Source organism: Medicago sativa, chromosome 4, assembly GCF_051527215.1.
Source record: "Medicago sativa cultivar Bolivia chromosome 4, Bolivia_mono, whole genome shotgun sequence".
Taxonomy (NCBI): Eukaryota; Viridiplantae; Streptophyta; class Magnoliopsida; order Fabales; family Fabaceae; genus Medicago; species Medicago sativa.
In genome coordinates, this window is record NC_140752.1 from 95,685,972 (window position 1) to 95,703,180 (window position 17,209).

At 33.1% G+C, this 17,209-nt stretch overlaps 4 protein-coding genes across 5 annotated transcripts; 2 read left to right on the forward strand and 2 right to left on the reverse strand.

Moving 5' to 3' along the window:
• Positions 1-1,073: 1,073 nt before the first annotated feature.
• Positions 1,074-3,656, reverse strand: LOC146934157 (glutathione S-transferase T1-like). Its single transcript, XM_085706014.1, has 7 exons — positions 3,485-3,656; positions 3,322-3,395; positions 3,177-3,237; positions 2,766-2,819; positions 2,360-2,439; positions 1,676-1,881; positions 1,074-1,511 (listed from the first exon to the last, which is right to left on the reverse strand). Exons 1-7 carry the CDS (start codon positions 3,547-3,549, stop codon positions 1,299-1,301), a joined length of 753 nt encoding a protein of 250 aa, XP_085562140.1. The 5' UTR covers positions 3,550-3,656; the 3' UTR covers positions 1,074-1,298.
• Positions 3,657-5,051: 1,395 nt separating this feature from the next.
• On the forward strand, positions 5,052-7,779 carry LOC146934158 (putative phospholipid hydroperoxide glutathione peroxidase). The gene is made up of 6 exons (XM_085706018.1): positions 5,052-5,286; positions 5,393-5,469; positions 5,568-5,629; positions 6,409-6,527; positions 7,260-7,427; positions 7,515-7,779. The coding sequence occupies exons 1-6, from the start codon at positions 5,236-5,238 to the stop codon at positions 7,542-7,544; spliced, it is 507 nt and encodes a 168-aa protein (XP_085562144.1). The 5' UTR covers positions 5,052-5,235; the 3' UTR covers positions 7,545-7,779.
• Positions 7,780-9,359: 1,580 nt separating this feature from the next.
• LOC146934159 (putative glutathione peroxidase 8) lies at positions 9,360-11,473 on the forward strand. 2 transcript variants are annotated; one of them, XM_085706016.1, is made up of 6 exons: positions 9,360-9,555; positions 9,688-9,764; positions 10,051-10,112; positions 10,241-10,359; positions 10,942-11,109; positions 11,224-11,473. In XM_085706016.1, exons 1-6 carry the CDS (start codon positions 9,496-9,498, stop codon positions 11,254-11,256), a joined length of 519 nt encoding a protein of 172 aa, XP_085562142.1. In that variant the 5' UTR covers positions 9,360-9,495; the 3' UTR covers positions 11,257-11,473. The 2 variants fall into 2 exon arrangements, with proteins under 2 accessions (XP_085562142.1, XP_085562143.1); XM_085706017.1 differs by having other exon boundaries at positions 9,378-9,555; positions 10,047-10,112.
• Positions 11,474-13,399: 1,926 nt separating this feature from the next.
• On the reverse strand, positions 13,400-17,144 carry LOC146934160 (AT-hook motif nuclear-localized protein 5-like). Its single transcript, XM_085706007.1, has 5 exons — positions 16,036-17,144; positions 15,230-15,297; positions 14,489-14,620; positions 14,049-14,207; positions 13,400-13,860 (listed from the first exon to the last, which is right to left on the reverse strand). Exons 1-5 carry the CDS (start codon positions 16,502-16,504, stop codon positions 13,627-13,629), a joined length of 1,062 nt encoding a protein of 353 aa, XP_085562133.1. The 5' UTR covers positions 16,505-17,144; the 3' UTR covers positions 13,400-13,626.
• Between the last annotated feature and the right edge of the window lie 65 nt (positions 17,145-17,209).

Here is a 17,209-nt window from a genome sequence, read left to right on the forward strand (position 1 = left end):
CTCTTATCTCATTGTATTCTTTTAATTAACAATAAGGAATGAGATAACGAGCTAGCAAAGATCGACAGGTTTAAATTTGACTTATAGTGCCATCAATTGTCTTTTATATATGAAATTTTGGAAGCAAGATAAATCAAAAACGAAAACAAAAGGTTATTACTATATGGTAAAATGTAACTATCTATGTTCGGATGAGGTAATTTAAAAATTTTAAAGAATTTAAAATTCTAGGCAATTTACCTCAAAGTATTTGAATTCCTCATAACATTACATTTCCTCAACATTACATTACATTCCCCCATCCAAACAATGGAATTCACCTCAAAGTATTTGAATTCCCTCGTAACATTACATTCCCTCAAAACATTCCCCATCCAAACACACTCTAGGTTATTATGTTATGCTATATATATATATATATATATATATATATATATATATATATATATATATATATATATATATAATGATAAATGATACTCCAAAGTTTATATGAAAAAATATAAAAAAAATAATAATAATCCCAAGTTAGCTACCCAAAACAACCAATTTCGGTTGGACGTTTATTTCGACAAATTTACTCTTAACCATTCAGTTTTTTTTTTTTTTTCAACTTTGAACTTAAATCTACATCGAACACTTTGTTTTGTACTTCACAACACAATTCTTTTTCACATTTGAATACAAAAAACATATAATATAACATAAAATCAATGTATATCATACTATAATACTATAATATAAATGAAATACCAAAAAATTGTTTTAACCCTCCTATTCTTAGAGAAATAAAACTCACAATTTAACTACCAATAACTATCAATTTTGGTCGGACCATTTTCTTAACGATGTAGATCAATAAAATCTTGATTGTAAAAAATTCTTGACCAAAAAAAAATTGGTTGTGTTGGTGTAATTATCACCCAATGATGCGTTGGATAACCGTGCATACTAATTTATACTGTCATTTTTCATGGCTAAATACTACAGCAATTTACCATCCCTGAAATATTTTTCATGACAGAGGACAGACAGACTAACATTTTATTTTCGATAAGTGACAAATTAACATGTAATCTCAAATCTGCACTTAAGACTTGATTCATAAATCTTTGAATCGCAATGAAATTTATTATATGATGACAAGCTTAGCAATCTCATAATGGGTTTCAATATAGACATAAACTTCATCTTCGAAAACTCAAGCCTTACAATAGCAACCAACGATGTATATAACGTTAGACATGGCTAATTGGTCACATTAAGCTGTCTCATATGTTACTAGCATGGTTGATTAATCACATTCTTGAAGTTATAGGGGCTTTAATCCCAGATTTCATTTCCCCATCTGTCTGACTAGATTGCTTCAATGAAAGCCTCAATTTGAGCTTATAGAGGACATTGTGAACTTCATGAAAATGTGGTTTTGTTGCATTTTTTGTGCTCTCAATCCACTGCTGAACTTTCTTGTGCGGGCCAAGAAGACGATCATAATCCTTCTCATCTAAAAGCTGCATCCAAAGAAATGTCATTATCACAATATATTATCAGCATTCTGTCCTGCATGTCACATTTCTAGCTAAACATGATCTCAATAAAAAAATAAAAAATCCTCAACGAGTCATGGCATGATGAAAAGTTTTATGTTTTAGGAACTCCCCAGTGCCACGTCTACCTGTAATTGCATAATTTCGCAGACCAGGCTGAGATCCGCTATGGAAGGTCGGAAGCCACCAAGCAAGTATTGCCCGTCACCCTTAAGCCAAATGTTCTCTATTGTGGACAGAGATGATATCAAAACTCTCTCAGCTTCAGCAGCTGCTTGCTTGTCTAGTGGTAGACCCAATAATGGAGCTAGTACAGTATTTAGAACAAACCCGGCTAGAGCAAAAACAAGTAGACTAGGTCATGGAAAGAGGATGCAGAATAAAATTTGCACACAAAAGGAAACACCGTGTCTTCACTCACCCATTCTCATAAAACTACTAATCAGAAACTAATGCAAAAGATGTAATTCAAATGTGCATGCAAAGAAGAGTATAAGTTAACCTAAAATCCATGGCATTACCAGATTGATACAAAACAATACAAATAACATCATCATCAATGCACTCAAAGAAATACTTAACCAACTTTATGCAGTCATCTGCTATGTGAGCATATTCTATGAAGCTTCTTAGCTTGCCATGATTTTTAGCTAACTTGATAAATAATATATACGCACGAGAATATAAAGCTATCCAGTTCAGAAACAGGCAAGACAAGAAATTAATTTCTCATTAGTGAAAGAAGACTATATTGAAATTTGATTACTGAAAGAAAAATAAACAAAGAGGGTTGTTTTCGTGGAATAACGCACCTGCTCCACGGCGCAAATTCAGGTGATGCCAATCTAACACCGCATGAATTCTAGCTCTCCTGGAAACGTCAGCTGGGTACCTAATGGAATCAATGAAACAAAAAGTTTTAAAAATAGGATAACAGAATTGTATGACTGCACTGAATAAGGTAAAACACATTGAACACAGAAAGAAACCTGCAGTATGTAATGACTAGCATACACAAAGGTTAAACTTACACGAGGATGCATGTCTAACATTAGTATATCAGAAAATTCCACTAACGAGGGTGCGTTTTTGAGATACAATACAATATTTAGCTAATGGAAGTATCAAATACAAGCATAAACCAATACCCTCTTAACCTCTACGCATTCAGATATCTTGAGTTCATAAAAAAGATTTTGAAAGAGGGAAAATACTTACCAATGGTGTGCAACTCCAGGAAATGCAGAAGCAAGATAGACAAGAATTGCATGACTGCAAAGAAGAATATAACAAAGACGTGAATAGGAAAAAGTCGATAATTGAAGAACTAATTTGTCAAAAAAAAGAGTTGAAGCACCAAACTATATTAGGTGAAATATCAATAAGTTGTTTTTTGTTTTTTGCTTATTTCAATAAGTATATTATCTTTTACAGCTTATTCCCAATATAAGTTCCTTAGAATAGATTATAAGCGCACTTAATTATGGGTCATTTGTTATAGTTTTTTATAATAATGATTTTAACGGTGCTTCATATTTTTGTTATATAATTTTTCTGCTGCGACTTTTTTGGAAAAAGCTCAACATAAAAATCATTTTCAATTGTATGAAAATGGAAGAATTGAAGTACCTCTCGAATAGCTTGAACCTTCCATCAACAATAGCAGGCACTTTCTTGAAAGGGTTAATCGCTGAAATGAAAATGGAATGAAATGAATTGAGTTGAATTGTTTGCCATGAAAATAAAAATACATGTATATGAAATTGATTAGTACCTTGAAATTCAGGAGATAAGTGCTGACGTTTAGAAAGTTCGATATGGATCTCTTCAAAATCGATTCCGTTGACTCTATGGAATTTAGAGTTTAAAGGATCGAATTCAATTAGAAAACAAATAGATTGAAATTAAGAAAATAGAAGGAGAGTGAAAATACAGACTTGCAGAAAATAAGAATCGCACGAGATGGCTGGGACATACGGTCCGCATACACTTTCAGCTTCATCTTTCTTTCTATCTTCACCACAACGACACACACTCTTAATCTCTTGTTTTATTCCAACGACATTTTCTTCTTGTTTGTTTCCAACTTGGATGTTCGTGCACAGATTTGGGTGATATCTGAGCTAACCAGACTTTTTATCTTTTTCATATTTCTTGACAACAATTAATGTCTATTTTATGTGTTAACGTTATTAATTTTTTTTTTATCTTTTTAAAATGTTTTTTTAGTTATATATGTATTAAGTTTGATTGTTCATATTTTAAGACAAGTTAGTATTATTAATTAGAGATATATTTAGAAGAAAAAATTATCTAATGGTTTTTTTAAAAGTTTATATTTAAGGATAAAACTTTTTCTTAAAGAATACTTATTGTTACATACGGAATTACTATATAGTTTAATTTGTTAATTTTTGTAATGAAATCACGTAATAGCAGAGACTAATCTTTTAAAGCCTGAATTTGATAGTTGTGTGAAATTATTTTTGTTAAATTATTTATTTACGTTTTTTCATTGTTGGATTTTTATTTACCTTCCGCTCAAACTCAAAAATGATCATAGCCACCTTGTCATAAAAACCATTAACATAAAATTTAGTTCTTTTACTTTTCATTAGTTTGTTTCGTCCAATTACTTTTCATTAGTTTAGTTATGTCATAATATAAACTAAAAGCATGAGATCAAAGATGAAAACTTTTGTGTATCATTCTCTGTGTATCTTTACACTAAAATATAAGTCTTATTTATAGGACACAAAATGAGCAAGGGAATAATCAAAAGTAATTAAGGATCACTAACAATCCATTCACTTATAAAAGTTATAGGAAGGTGGAAGAAGACTAAGGATAGACATCCACTAAATTATTTATTGATAACATGTTGTTTTTGTTAGATATATCTAGATAATATCATATGATCATATCACATAATTTAAAATATGTCAAAACACAAATTTTAGGTTTAAAGACTTTGGTAAGAAGCCAAAATGAGGAGCCATTTTCGCGAGCAAGTGAAAATAGTCATAAAAAATGGGTCATGTTAACTTGTGCCATAAGAGCACAAGTTAAAAAGCTTAAAATGGAAATTAAAAATAAATTTTATATTGAAAGTATAACTTTTGCAATTTTTAAGACATTGAATGCACAAGTTTCAAGAAAAATCTTCTACATTTAGTTTCTTAACTTATGCTCCAAGGACACAAGTTAACATTTCTCTTTTTTTTTACGACGGGGATATACTACTTTAAATAGTCTAGAATTTGACACGTTTTTTGAAAAAGAACGTTAAAAATAGTGATGACGTAAGTGGTGATGGAGTTACTCGGTGGAAAGATGTGAAATGAAATACAGATCGGCACTTGGACACGAGAAGAAGCATCCACGCGTAATCTTCGTTATTCTGTTCACACTCACAATACAATTGTCGGTATATTCGCACGGGGTAGCATTTGTGTAAGAAGAAGAATAACGCTTATAAATCTCAATGCTTTGTAGTACTTCAACAACTCGCATCCGATTCATTTCAACTACAAAACGTCTTTTAACTGCTCCTCTTTCTTCCTCACTTCGCTTCTTCTCAAACAATTCAATTTCAATCTCTACTCTTCCAAACAAACCTATACGTAAACCACTTTTTACAACTCTAACCCCTTCTTTGTATTTCGCTTTAAGAAGAACAGATCACACCATGGCTTCTTCTGCATCAAACCCCCAATCAATCCACGATTTCACTGTTAAGGTAAGTAATATCTTATTATTCCCTCCTCCTCTTCTTCTTCTTCTTCATCTTTTATATCTGTACAACAATTACCAGATTCATTTTTGTTAATTTCTCATTTTTGCAGGATGCTAAGGGTAACGATGTTAATCTCGGTGACTACAAAGGAAAGGTCCTTATCATTGTCAATGTTGCCTCACAATGGTATCGTATACTATTTTTTCATTTCACTCAAAACTCCAACCTTTATATATATAGATTTGATTACAGATCTAACAAGTTGAATTGTTGTTTTGACGCAGTGGATTGACTAACTCCAATTACACTGAGCTGAGTCAGTTGTACGAGAAATACAAATCAAAAGGTTTTCTTTCCTCTCATTTCTCTCCTTAATTATTCTTCATGCCTTGTTTTCTTTTTTTCATTGTGTTATCACGTTAATCATCAATTGTATATGTGCTCGAATAACCAATTTTATACCAATATGACGATAGACTTGTTCCTAATCCCTCACGAGCACAAGCTCAAACCAGAAGACTAGTCCGTTAGTGTCCTTACGGGATAAACAACTTAATTAAGCAACTTATAGCATATACACTTATCATATATTAGCTATTTTTATACTGAAAGATAAAATAATGTCCTAACTGTTTTGGTATAAGCTATTTTCATAGGTTATCAATCTATCAGATGGACATGTCATAATATGTTTCAGTAAGCTCTTACAAACAGTGCAAAATAAGTCAATCTAATCAAACCCTAAATGGGAGAACCCTGGAATTATAAGCCTTATTTTATAGGTGATACTACTAACAAAATTGAGAGTCCTTAATATTGGTTGTTGTTTTTCACATTCTTTATAAATAATAATGGTTGTTGGTAGGACAATGCATTATTATATGCAGGGGCCGGGGTTCGAACCCCGGACACCCCACTTATTCACCTTATAAGGCGAATTCTAGCCACTAGGCTACCTGACCAAAAATAAATAAATAATGGCTAATCATAGATTAATTGGACAATTTGGCTATGTATACCGAACTTTAATAATGTCCCTCTTTTTAAGGTTCAATCAGCTAACTTATTGCGGTATACTGGTATCCCATCCCATCATCTTTCTAAAATACTGTCATCTTTATTCAGGTTTGGAAATTCTGGCATTCCCTTGTAATCAGTTTGGGGCACAAGAGCCTGGATCTGTTGAAGAGATACAAAATTTTGTGTGTACTCGCTTCAAGGCCGAGTTTCCCGTTTTTGACAAGGTAAACTTCGCTCATGGTTTTATTCTATGTATAATCATTAATTTCCATGCTGCTAGAGCAAATGATTTGATCATGGCATTGGCCCATTCAATACCTACTTTTTGGGTGTAGCTCAAACTCAAATCATGTTTTTGAGGCACATGTGCTTTATTTTAACCTCTAAATCTTCAGTTAGGTTCCCTTATACATATTCTGAATTATTATTACTGCATTCAAATTTATGTGGAAATTAGAGATAGAACAGGTGATTTGTGCCATGATTTTCCACATTTTCACCCTGGCTGTGTAATGCTTCAAAGCCAGTGTTATAAACATAAACTAAATTCTGCCACGCTGCCGCAGTTTAATAGCACTGCATTAAATTAGTTTCAGACGTTATATGAACCATAAACTAAGCAGAAAAGAATAAACTGATTCCAAGCCTTACCCTTATTCCATGAAACTAATTTCAGTAATATGATGATGAATGAACTGTAATGAAAGAGCGGACAGGATGCTAAAGAGTGGAAGGATGAAAATCATCTAAACTCTGAATTTTTCAGTTATATGTTAGGTCATCGAAGTATTTTATTGTCGCTGGCTTTCCCCAAATACTATTCGAATAAGATTAAACTCAGATGGCGTGGTTTTGAACACAGTCCAGCTAGAACAATATTCCACTTTCCTCTGTATGTTTTTTGATGTAATGTCATAAATGCATACTCAAACTGATGTTTATTTGGTTTTAATTAGGTTGATGTGAATGGCGCCACTGCTGCTCCAATCTACAAGTATCTGAAGTCGAGCAAAGGTGGACTATTTGGGGATGGTATCAAATGGAACTTCTCCAAGTTCCTTGTTGATAAAAATGGGAATGTTGTTGATCGTTATGCACCAACAACTTCTCCACTGAGCATTGAGGTAAGAAATTTGTATGATGACACGTATGATGCCGCCAAGATATAATGAATTTTTTGTACTGAGTATATTTTTTGTTGATGTCTGCAGAAGGACTTGCTGAAGTTACTTGATGCATAAGTTATGAATGATGGGAACATGGAATAAATGTATATGAACGATAAGAATTTTACTATTTCCTATGTGAATAAAGGAATGTATTGCAGATGTTGGTGCAGTTTCCTCCATTTCGTTGTATACTTACCCAAACAGTTGTTTTGTATTTCGGATGATCTTGGTTAATCTTCATGAGATTGTGTACTTGACTTGTTACATCTGTATGAATGTAAATGATTACATAAGCTTCGTTTAGCCATACACTGGTCTTTTCTATTTCATTTTCAATTTCTCGGTTATAGTTGGGCAAATTGCCTGTGATATGATTGGTATCTGTGCGTAGATAGGATGTGGATTCCAGTTGTCTGAAACAACGCAAAGATTCACATTTTTTTTTACAAGTTATTGGCAGAAAATCATCTTAAATTCTTAATAACGATATTTCGTACCCAATGGACAATGGCTCCACAGTCCACACTGTATTCCCACAAACTTCAATCATTTGTAGCAGGACTCCTACCTGGGGTGCTTAGTTCGCTAGCCCTGTTTAAAAACTTGTTACGTGGAGATCGATTCTTAATCCTCCCCAACTCAGCACTAATCAACCAATTGAGTCATTATATAACTTTGATATGAAGATGCTATTACGTGTCTTCTTTTTTTAGTTATTACGTGTCTTAAAAGCACTGATTAATAAATCAAATATAAAAGAATTTAACAAACAACTCCTCCATATGTTTTAGTCTCTAAAAAAATTACTACTTTTGTTTCTAAATACATGTCACGTTTTAAAGATGTATATTATTCCACAAAATTTGATCATATTTTTTCACTAATATATAAATATAAATGTTAACTTGATTTTGTTCAATTTGTCTCGATGAATATTTTCAAAATATCAATTTTTTAAATTTTTTTTATCAAAGATATTAAATGTCAAGGTTGTATCTTGAGATGTTTGTAGTAGTTGACTGCCGACATGTATTTTAAAACTAAGAGTCGGTCAATGTACAATAAATGAATGTGAAAACACATACGTTGTGACAATAGATTTGATTCATTTATAAAATGATTGCACAACGGCATAACATACTAATCAAACTCAAAGATATTGTAGTAATTGAAAGTTTTTTGTTCGCTATGAGTCTGTTTGAATTGACTTGGTGTTTGGCATTTGAAAATAATTTATGTAAATAAACAAGTTGTTATGTTAATTCATAAATTCTTACCAACAAAAAATTGTATCTTGATAAACTATTTTTTTATAAACTACTTTGGAAAACTTTTTTTTTTGAAGAGTACTTTGGTAAACTTATAAATAACACATAAAAACTTATTTATTTTGCTTAAGTGCTCATTCAATTTCTTATAAATTTTAAAATTATGTTTTCAACGTTTTATTTTTTTAATTTGTAAAGAAACATCTTAGCATGAAACTTTTGAGACAAAGTGTAGGCCAAAGAAAAAATTGAACATCGGTTTACAAATTAATAACCATAAAAAATAAAAAGGCTTGATAACAGTTTTAACCCTCAAACTTTTTCAAAGTTGCGATTTTGGTCCCCTAAGAAAAAAAACTACAAAACCGTCCCCTAAGTTTTGTACCTGTGGTAGTTTTGGCCCCAAGGCCAATTTTGACTTGGTCTACGTTGACGTGGCACCCTAAGTGAGGTGCCACGTGTTATTTTTTTTATTTTTATTTTTGCCTTAGGGGCCAAAACTGCTACAGTTGTAAAACTTAGGGGCGGTTTTATAGTTTTTTTTCTTAGGGGACTAAAATCGCAACTTCGTTAAAGTTAGGAAGCGAAAACTGTTGTTTAGTCAAATAAAAATAAATAAATAATAATTTACCGGTGAAAACTTAATTGCAGAGTTTGAGTTGAGTTGTTTGGTTGTTCTAAACTCCATTACCTCTGTTTCGGGTCTCGTCTTGTTGTGTTGACCTCCATCAAGTCAAGTGAGTACGGTACAAAACATGAGCAGCGAACCCAGTAACAGTAAGGATCCAAAATCGGTCTACGACTTCACTCTCAAGGTTCCTTCCCTCTCTCTGTCTGTGAGCTTTCACTTTAACTACCACTGTTTTGTTTTGTTTATGCTCATCAAGATGAAGTTGTTAATTAATTTATATATTTAAAACATTGTTTTGTTTTCTTCAATTCTGCAGGATGGTAAGGGAAATGATGTTGATCTCGCCACTTACAAGGGTAAAGTCCTCCTCATTGTTAATGTTGCTTCCAAATGGTATGTATATCCGACCATACTCTCTTTTATTCATTTCAATCAATCAAACACATCGATTGACACAATTTGGATTGACTTATTTTAGCTTATCTATTGCCAGAAGCACACTTGTGATATCGCATGTTCATTAGCTGTTTTCAACTTATTCCTATAATCCCTCCTCGATAGTTTATAAAAATAGCTTATACAATATACAAACTTATCCGTAAGCACTTATACTTTAAGCTGCTAAGTAAGCTGTTTATTTGTAACTCTTGTTTGTTTTCGATTGATTTCATTGAGGCAGTGGCATGACCAACTCAAATTATTTGGAGTTAAATCAACTATATGACAAGTACAAACACAAAGGTTTCTATTTCTATTTCTAACATTACCAACCTAAATTAGTGTTTCTTTCTTTCTATTGTTGTTTTCCAAATATTACATGTTTACCTGATACACATGAGATGAGATGACTGAATTGGTAGCTTAATTAGGCCTTGAGATTCTGGCATTTCCAAGTAATCAATTTGGCGAGGAAGAACCCGGAACCAATGATCAAATATTGGATTTTGTTTGTACTCGCTTCAAATCAGAATTCCCCATCTTTGATAAGGTAATTCAACATATAATGTTGAAGATTAAATAATTGAGATTTTGTGCCTCTGCACTATGTTTGCTCGGTGCTTGTTTCAATTATGTGTTTGCAGTGGTATGATTTACACTTTGCATTGTTTGCAGTGGTATGATTTAACACAAAATAGCACCAATTGTAATTATCGATCTTCATGTGATTTATAATTTACACCAAAATTTGCGATATATATGTAAAGACAATTCCACTGCTAATGTGAACTGTAATGTTCTTAAAATGTTGCTTGACTAGTTGTACTTAGTTGGATAAAGATTATAAGATTAAGGGTCATGTTAACTTGTGCCCTAAGGGCACATGTTAAGGAACCCAAAAAGAGCAACTTTGCATTGGAAAACATAACATTTTAACTTTTAAGAAGTTGACTGCACGACTTTTAATAGGTATATTTCTATATTGAGTTCCTTAACATGTGCCCTTGAGGGCACAAGTTAACATTTCCCTAAGATTAATGTTATTCTGCATTGACTTCTGCTAAATACTTTGCATCAAAGAACTGATATCGATATGCACAAACTTATAAGTTCATCTCCGTGGTTGTGCTAGATTGAAGTGAATGGGGACAATTCTGCTCCCTTGTATAAATTCTTAAAGTCAGGTAAATGGGGAATTTTTGGGGATGATATTCAGTGGAACTTTGCCAAGTTTCTAGTTGACAAGGATGGTCAAGTGGTGGATCGATATTATCCCACCACCTCTCCTCTTAGCCTTGAGGTACATGGAGCATTATTATTCTAGAAATTCATACTTTTTTTATATATCAATATCAATTGACATGGATGGTTTATGTTGCGTATGTAATTCTTCTGGTCTTTTATTGTATTGCAGCGAGACATCTGTAAACTACTTGGGGTTGAATGAATACATACATGGATTCAGCTTGGAAAAGAGGATGGTTATCTTGAATGTTAAAGCATTACTTTCTGCCTTTGTAATGTTCCTTTTTGAAGTTGTAATATTATGCATAGTGGATTAGTTTCTGACAAACTGAACAGACATGCATATCCTTATAGACAACATGTTTGCTTAATTTTATAAAGATTGACGAATGTCAAGACTTTTGATTGTTTTATTATAATTTTAAACCAATCATATAACATCTAACTATCTAAAATCTTAACTTATTATATCAAACAACAATAGAATCGTCACATGTATGTTATTGACAGTACCATGTAAAGCAAAATTATACTAATAGGATAGACTTCTTACCAAGCTTTGTTTTGGGGGAGGGGTGTGATTTTTTAAAACATGTCCAAAATTGTATATCAAATTATCACAATATAAACATTGTGTAATTTACCCTCTAATAATGCACCAGTTTTAAACAAATTGAGAGCTTTGTCATTTATTGGTCCTATTCGGCTAGAGAGATTAATCTTTATACGCATGGGTTCACCCAAAAAAATAAAATGATTTATTTCTCTTCTACAAAATCTTATGTTCGTTAATTTTACCATGATCAACCGTGTAATTGAATAATTTAAATATAATTTCAAACCAGAACAAATAGCTACTTTTATGGTTATTTCATCATCATTCATCTTTGGAAATTTATTTTGTTTCGACCAAATATTAAACGATTCAGGTGCTCTTTTTTTTTTACTTTTTGTTAGACTCGGCCATATTTAATGTTCCGCAAATCGAGTGTTAACACTCCGAGTTTACAAAGTTTACGTTTTTAGGTACCAAAATCGTGTTAACTCGGAGGTAAACTCGATTTATGGTAAAATCAGAAGGTTTGACGAGTTTGACCGAGTTAACACTCAGTAAACTCGTGTAAACTCGACCGAGTTTATCGAATTTTACGAGTTTACATCTAACAAAAAATATCGGCTCTTTTTTGGGCCCATTTTTTTCAAAACTCAATTCCTTTTCTACAAGCCCAAAGACTGAAACGTTTACTAAATAGTTACCTTTACAGTAACACGTTGTTCCTGAGATGAAACGTTTCTTTCTTCTCTAAGTTCTCAAACCATGAACAAGGGAACACATATCAGTTAGGGTTGCGATTCCAATGGTGGAAATTCATATTTCAACGTCGGTTAGGGTTGCGGTGGTGGTGTTTATTGACCTTTTGAAGAAATTAACTAGTTTATTTTCTAGATAGTTTTATTAACAACTTTAGGAACTTGTGAAACTTGTTTTTTTGGATGGTTTTATGGATGACTTAAACTTAAAGACTTATGAAACTTATGATTTTGTGCGTTAATTTTTGTATTTTGATGCTAAGTTGAACATAACGTTTTATTATGGTAGTTTGGTATAATTTACCTTTGTAATTAAGTCATATTTTGCACTATTGACCTATTTACAATATTATATTAGCTTATATATAGCATGCATATAATAAATCTTATATAATTTTAATTTTAGGTAAACTGTACGAGTTCTCGAATCGAGTTTACCTAGGCAAAACGAGTTGAGGTAAACTCTCGAGTTGTAAAACCTTGTTCCCTCACTTTGAAGTCCAAAAGTTAAGAGAATTTATTGACGACAACAATTCTTGTGAACCAAAGAAACACCATTGTTGCATTGAACCACACTTGCCTTGATCATCAGCAATCAGATTGGCAAATTGAAATAGTTAAATATAGTAACATATACATGTTAGTTGAGTGATCATGTTTTTTCTTCAGTGACCATGGTTCATTCTCACATAACGCCGTGACACACTAGTCGACACAGATCACAATCACCGAGTAAATTACAAAATTGGATGAAATATGGTACTTGTTGCATCAATATACGGCAGGGGTGATGAACCCAATCGAGTATGACAAATAGTAAGTGTCATCATCTATTGGAATCAATCAACACAAGATGGTTTGGAAATTGGACTGAAGACTAATGTGACACTAAACTTTTTTTACCCTCAAATCTCTGAAGAAGGAATTTGGAACGTATCTTTATAATACTCTACAGTAACATTAAGTTTTTTTTATTAATAGAGCAACATTAAGTTGTAATGCGTAATAAACAAATATAAAATAAATCTCAGAACTCAATGAACATTCTTACCATGTTTCACATTCGTTTCACCAGACCAAACATTATGGATGAATCAAGAATAGTACTCGCTTGAATCCTAAATGATTCTTTTGTTTCAGCATTTGTTAGGGAAAACTTCGTCATCCAACAATGGGGATAACAAGCTAAGCCACAATGCACACAAACTCAAATTAATTTACAACAACAGGTATATATACAAAACTGCCATCTCTTCAATGTTCATCCTCTTGTCAAGTCAAAGCCAGTATGTGCGTGCACGCTTTTCACGTCAGATGGCTGTGATCCGGGCCACATGCCTGTAGGAGAAGAGACGTAGTTTTGACCAGGTGGAGCACTGGCTGGAGAAGCTAGCTTATCATCGTTATGAGGCTCAGAACTTTCACCATTGGCAGCGGTCTCTTGCTTAGTCTTAACCTTCGAGCCACCACCATATACAAAACTGCATACAACCACCTGCAACAAACAATAAAGCGCTTTAATATTAGCATTTCTATCTTTGGAGGTAGCTCACACCCGTTCCTAAAGATCCTGCAGTTGTTTTAACATATTGTTTTGGAATTAACAACATGATCAAGCATGCAAAAATAAGCGTAACAAATATCAAAGTTCTAGTGTAGATTTTAGGGCAATCAGGAATAGACCTGTATTGGGCTTCCAGCAATAAGTTTAGCAACACTGCCACCAATAACATGACCATCACGACTAGAAAGAGAAACACTTATGCCCCCCGTTCTATTGGATGGTCCACCTTCTTCAGCAACCAAGTAAGAACCAGACAAGCTCAATATTTGAAATTTTCCCTGCAAAAGCAACAAAAAAAGTTTCTTAATAAAAACCAATATTGGGCACAATAATTATTTTTTCTCCAACTATACCCCTAAATTAATAATATTGTATGCACTACTTACAAGTCATTATATTCCACTATACATTTACGACAATGACTAACAATAAATAGCTAATAAGGGTGATTTTGCAAGATTGCAACATTCTTTAATTTATAAAGCTTTTCTTAATCTTTGTGAAAAACCTAAGATGACAGTTATTTTGGAACGGAGGGAATAGTAGTAAGTGCTTTAACCTCATAAGTTACACCTATGTTGGTAGAGGCAGGTTGTCGCAGAGTAACTGAAGTAACTATCCCATTGCCCGACAAGATGCAAAGAGCCCTTGGTCTCTGCTGTGATAATGCCAATAGCTTTGCTGCAATGTCCTGAAAATAATGAAAATCTATTATCAATGAACAATTTGACATGCATCAATAGTTATAACTCTTGATTTTCCATGATGAATAGAAGTAATTAAGCTTATAATTTGGAACATAAATCAAAATAGATGCTCATATTAAGTAGTATCATCAGTATTGCTTGCAATCAACAACCATCTTTCTGTGTGAAACTAATCTTGAAATTATATTCTGTTTTGTGTTGACAAATCCAGTCTGTGTAAAATTTCCATTCAGGTATACATTACACGATTTCTAGTTATGAACACTATCTATGAGGGTTGCATGACGTGGCAAATATGCTTTTTAAGTTTGTAGGGGCAATTGACCACAACTTCTTAAGTCGTAAAAACCAAATTTCAAAGGTAAAGAATCGATCTTTTCCTATGTTGATATCAACAATGATTTCGGTGGCCCTAAATCAATGGGCGACTGAAAGTTCCCCTTGAATGCAAACCAAAATTTATAACCAATTTATTCCATTTAGCGGTGTGCAACTCAACATTTTAACATTCAGGATTAAGAAAAAGAACAAAAAGAATTACACAAATAAGAACAGAAAATCTATATTGTTTATAACAAGAAGAAAATAACAACCTCGCCAATTCCAATGGTGATAACATGAGGCGAAAAAGCCAACCCTGCTGAACTGGTCATCCAGTCACCTATGAAATGATGAACCAGGATGTTAATAGTCCACATGTTTTATGCAAAAAATAAAGGTATTATTCATTATTATTACTACCACAAGTTGCCATCAAAGCAGTAAAACAAGTTGCATGAGTGGAAAAAAGGAAAGATGCAAAACATAGTGTCCATTTTTTCATGAATTTCCATAAATGCAAACATGGAGTGCATTTATTGAAGTCGGCACATGAGGCCAACATCAGAAATTATGCTGATGGCAACCCGTTTCAATACATCCCCCCGGAAATCCGCTTATTTCAATTATATTTACTTGTATTTTCAAAGTAGAATTTATGACCAACAAGTAACCATGGAATACAGAACCAAATTATAGAGTGTAAGTAATCTAACTTGTGTAAACATGAACCCAGATAGAACAAAAGAGTAGCAAATAACAGGTAAAGGAGTCAAAGATGAAATCAAAAGAAAATCTTTTACCAGTAACAGGAAAACAAAAGAGTTCATTATAAAATAGATTTTCGCAATATGAAAACACGGCCATTATCCACCTCCTATTCATTAGTATATAATCATAATCGTAACAATAATAAAAACAAAACATAACACCATGAATCTCAACTCAACAAGATATCAGTCAGATATTTGAATTGCGATATACTCTATGTACTGAAATCAAAGCACAGGTAGTCAAATAGATTATGAACCAAGTTATAAATACAATCAACAAGAACTATCATTCTCATAGAAAAATATACCTAATGCAGCTAGCTGTTGCTTCCTTCCAGATCCACGAGGGCGGCCTCTACCCCGTTTTTCAGAAGGTGTAGTTGAATCCTCCTGAGTGGATTTAGCAGGGGCAGACGTTGGAGAAAGTTTCAAAGAAACCGATCCATCAGGGCCATATTTCCGGGGTCTCCCTCTTTTCTTTTTCACAGGGTCACTAGAAGGTGCCCCAGAAGATGCACCAATGCTAATGCCATGATTAAAATTGGCATGAGAGTTATGAGACTGAGTCTCCAATGAAAACATGGAACTAGTGTCAACATTACCACCCTGACCCCTAGAATTTGGCTGAGCTATAATGCCAGTGTTTGGCAAAGGTCTGAATCCAGGAGGGGGTAATTGGAACCCACCAGAACCAGACCCTGCAACACCAGCCCCTCCTCTATGCATGTAATATGAACCAGGGCCACCAGAAAATGCCATAGCCTCTCTCCCATCCATGCATTAACTAAGTGATTAATACCTAAGCAACTATGTTAAAGTTAAACCCCTTCTCAATCTTCCAAAATCTAACTTCTTAAAGATGAATATACTAAAAGGGGTTAAACTAGATTTACTATTAATAATGAGATATAGCAAAAATGATGAAACAATGATGTAAAAATTGAATCTTTAACCAAAAATAAGGGGATCTAAATTCTAAAACCCAGAAACAAGCTGAAAGACTTTGTAAGTGTGTTCTGGAACAAGGGTTTTGCAAGGATTTTTGTTCTCCTATACAAATCTAAGAACCCCAGAGAAGAAAGGAAAAAACTTTGTTTAAGAAAACAAAACCCCAGATTTGAAATCTAGGGTTTAGATAGAAGAATGCAGAAGTAAGAGGAGTAAAAGGGGAAAAAAGAAAGAGAGGAAAAAGACAAAAAGTTAGAATTGGGAAATGAGAAGAGGAAGGAAAAAAAAAAATGAATAAAAAAATGGGGTTTTGAAAAGGGGGTAAGTGAAGTGAAGTGTGTGAAACAGATGGCTGTAGATAGAGTAAAAGAGTCTTTCTTTAATGGTTTATGTTTGTGATTGGAGTCACAAGTCACTACAAGTGAGTGAGAATGGAGTGGTGGTGGGAGTATCTTCTGACCAAAAGGATGCAGAAAGATTTTATTTTTAGAGGAAAAAAGTAAAACTTAGCAACAAAAGAAGACTAACAAGGAC

Excerpts from the sequence above, each read along its gene's own strand:
- LOC146934160 (XM_085706007.1), bottom strand. The coding sequence starts at position 16,504 with ATGGATGGGAGAGAGGCTATGGCATTTTCTGGTGGCCCTGGTTCATAT. Across the intron at positions 14,208-14,488 it reads ACATAGGTGTAACTTATGAG|GGAAAATTTCAAATATTGAG; the intron begins GTTAAAGCACTT and ends TTGCTTTTGCAG. Across the intron at positions 13,861-14,048 it reads TTGCTGGAAGCCCAATACAG|GTGGTTGTATGCAGTTTTGT; the intron begins GTCTATTCCTGA and ends TGTTTGTTGCAG.
- LOC146934158 (XM_085706018.1), top strand. The coding sequence starts at position 5,236 with ATGGCTTCTTCTGCATCAAACCCCCAATCAATCCACGATTTCACTGTT. Across the intron at positions 5,470-5,567 it reads GTCAATGTTGCCTCACAATG|TGGATTGACTAACTCCAATT; the intron begins GTATCGTATACT and ends GTTTTGACGCAG. Across the intron at positions 6,528-7,259 it reads AGTTTCCCGTTTTTGACAAG|GTTGATGTGAATGGCGCCAC; the intron begins GTAAACTTCGCT and ends GGTTTTAATTAG.
- LOC146934159 (XM_085706016.1), top strand. The coding sequence starts at position 9,496 with ATGAGCAGCGAACCCAGTAACAGTAAGGATCCAAAATCGGTCTACGAC. Across the intron at positions 10,113-10,240 it reads TGACAAGTACAAACACAAAG|GCCTTGAGATTCTGGCATTT; the intron begins GTTTCTATTTCT and ends TAGCTTAATTAG. Across the intron at positions 10,360-10,941 it reads AATTCCCCATCTTTGATAAG|ATTGAAGTGAATGGGGACAA; the intron begins GTAATTCAACAT and ends TGGTTGTGCTAG.
- LOC146934157 (XM_085706014.1), bottom strand. The coding sequence starts at position 3,549 with ATGAAGCTGAAAGTGTATGCGGACCGTATGTCCCAGCCATCTCGTGCG. Across the intron at positions 3,238-3,321 it reads CTTATCTCCTGAATTTCAAG|CGATTAACCCTTTCAAGAAA; the intron begins GTACTAATCAAT and ends TTTTCATTTCAG. Across the intron at positions 1,882-2,359 it reads GAATTTGCGCCGTGGAGCAG|CCGGGTTTGTTCTAAATACT; the intron begins GTGCGTTATTCC and ends TTTTTGCTCTAG.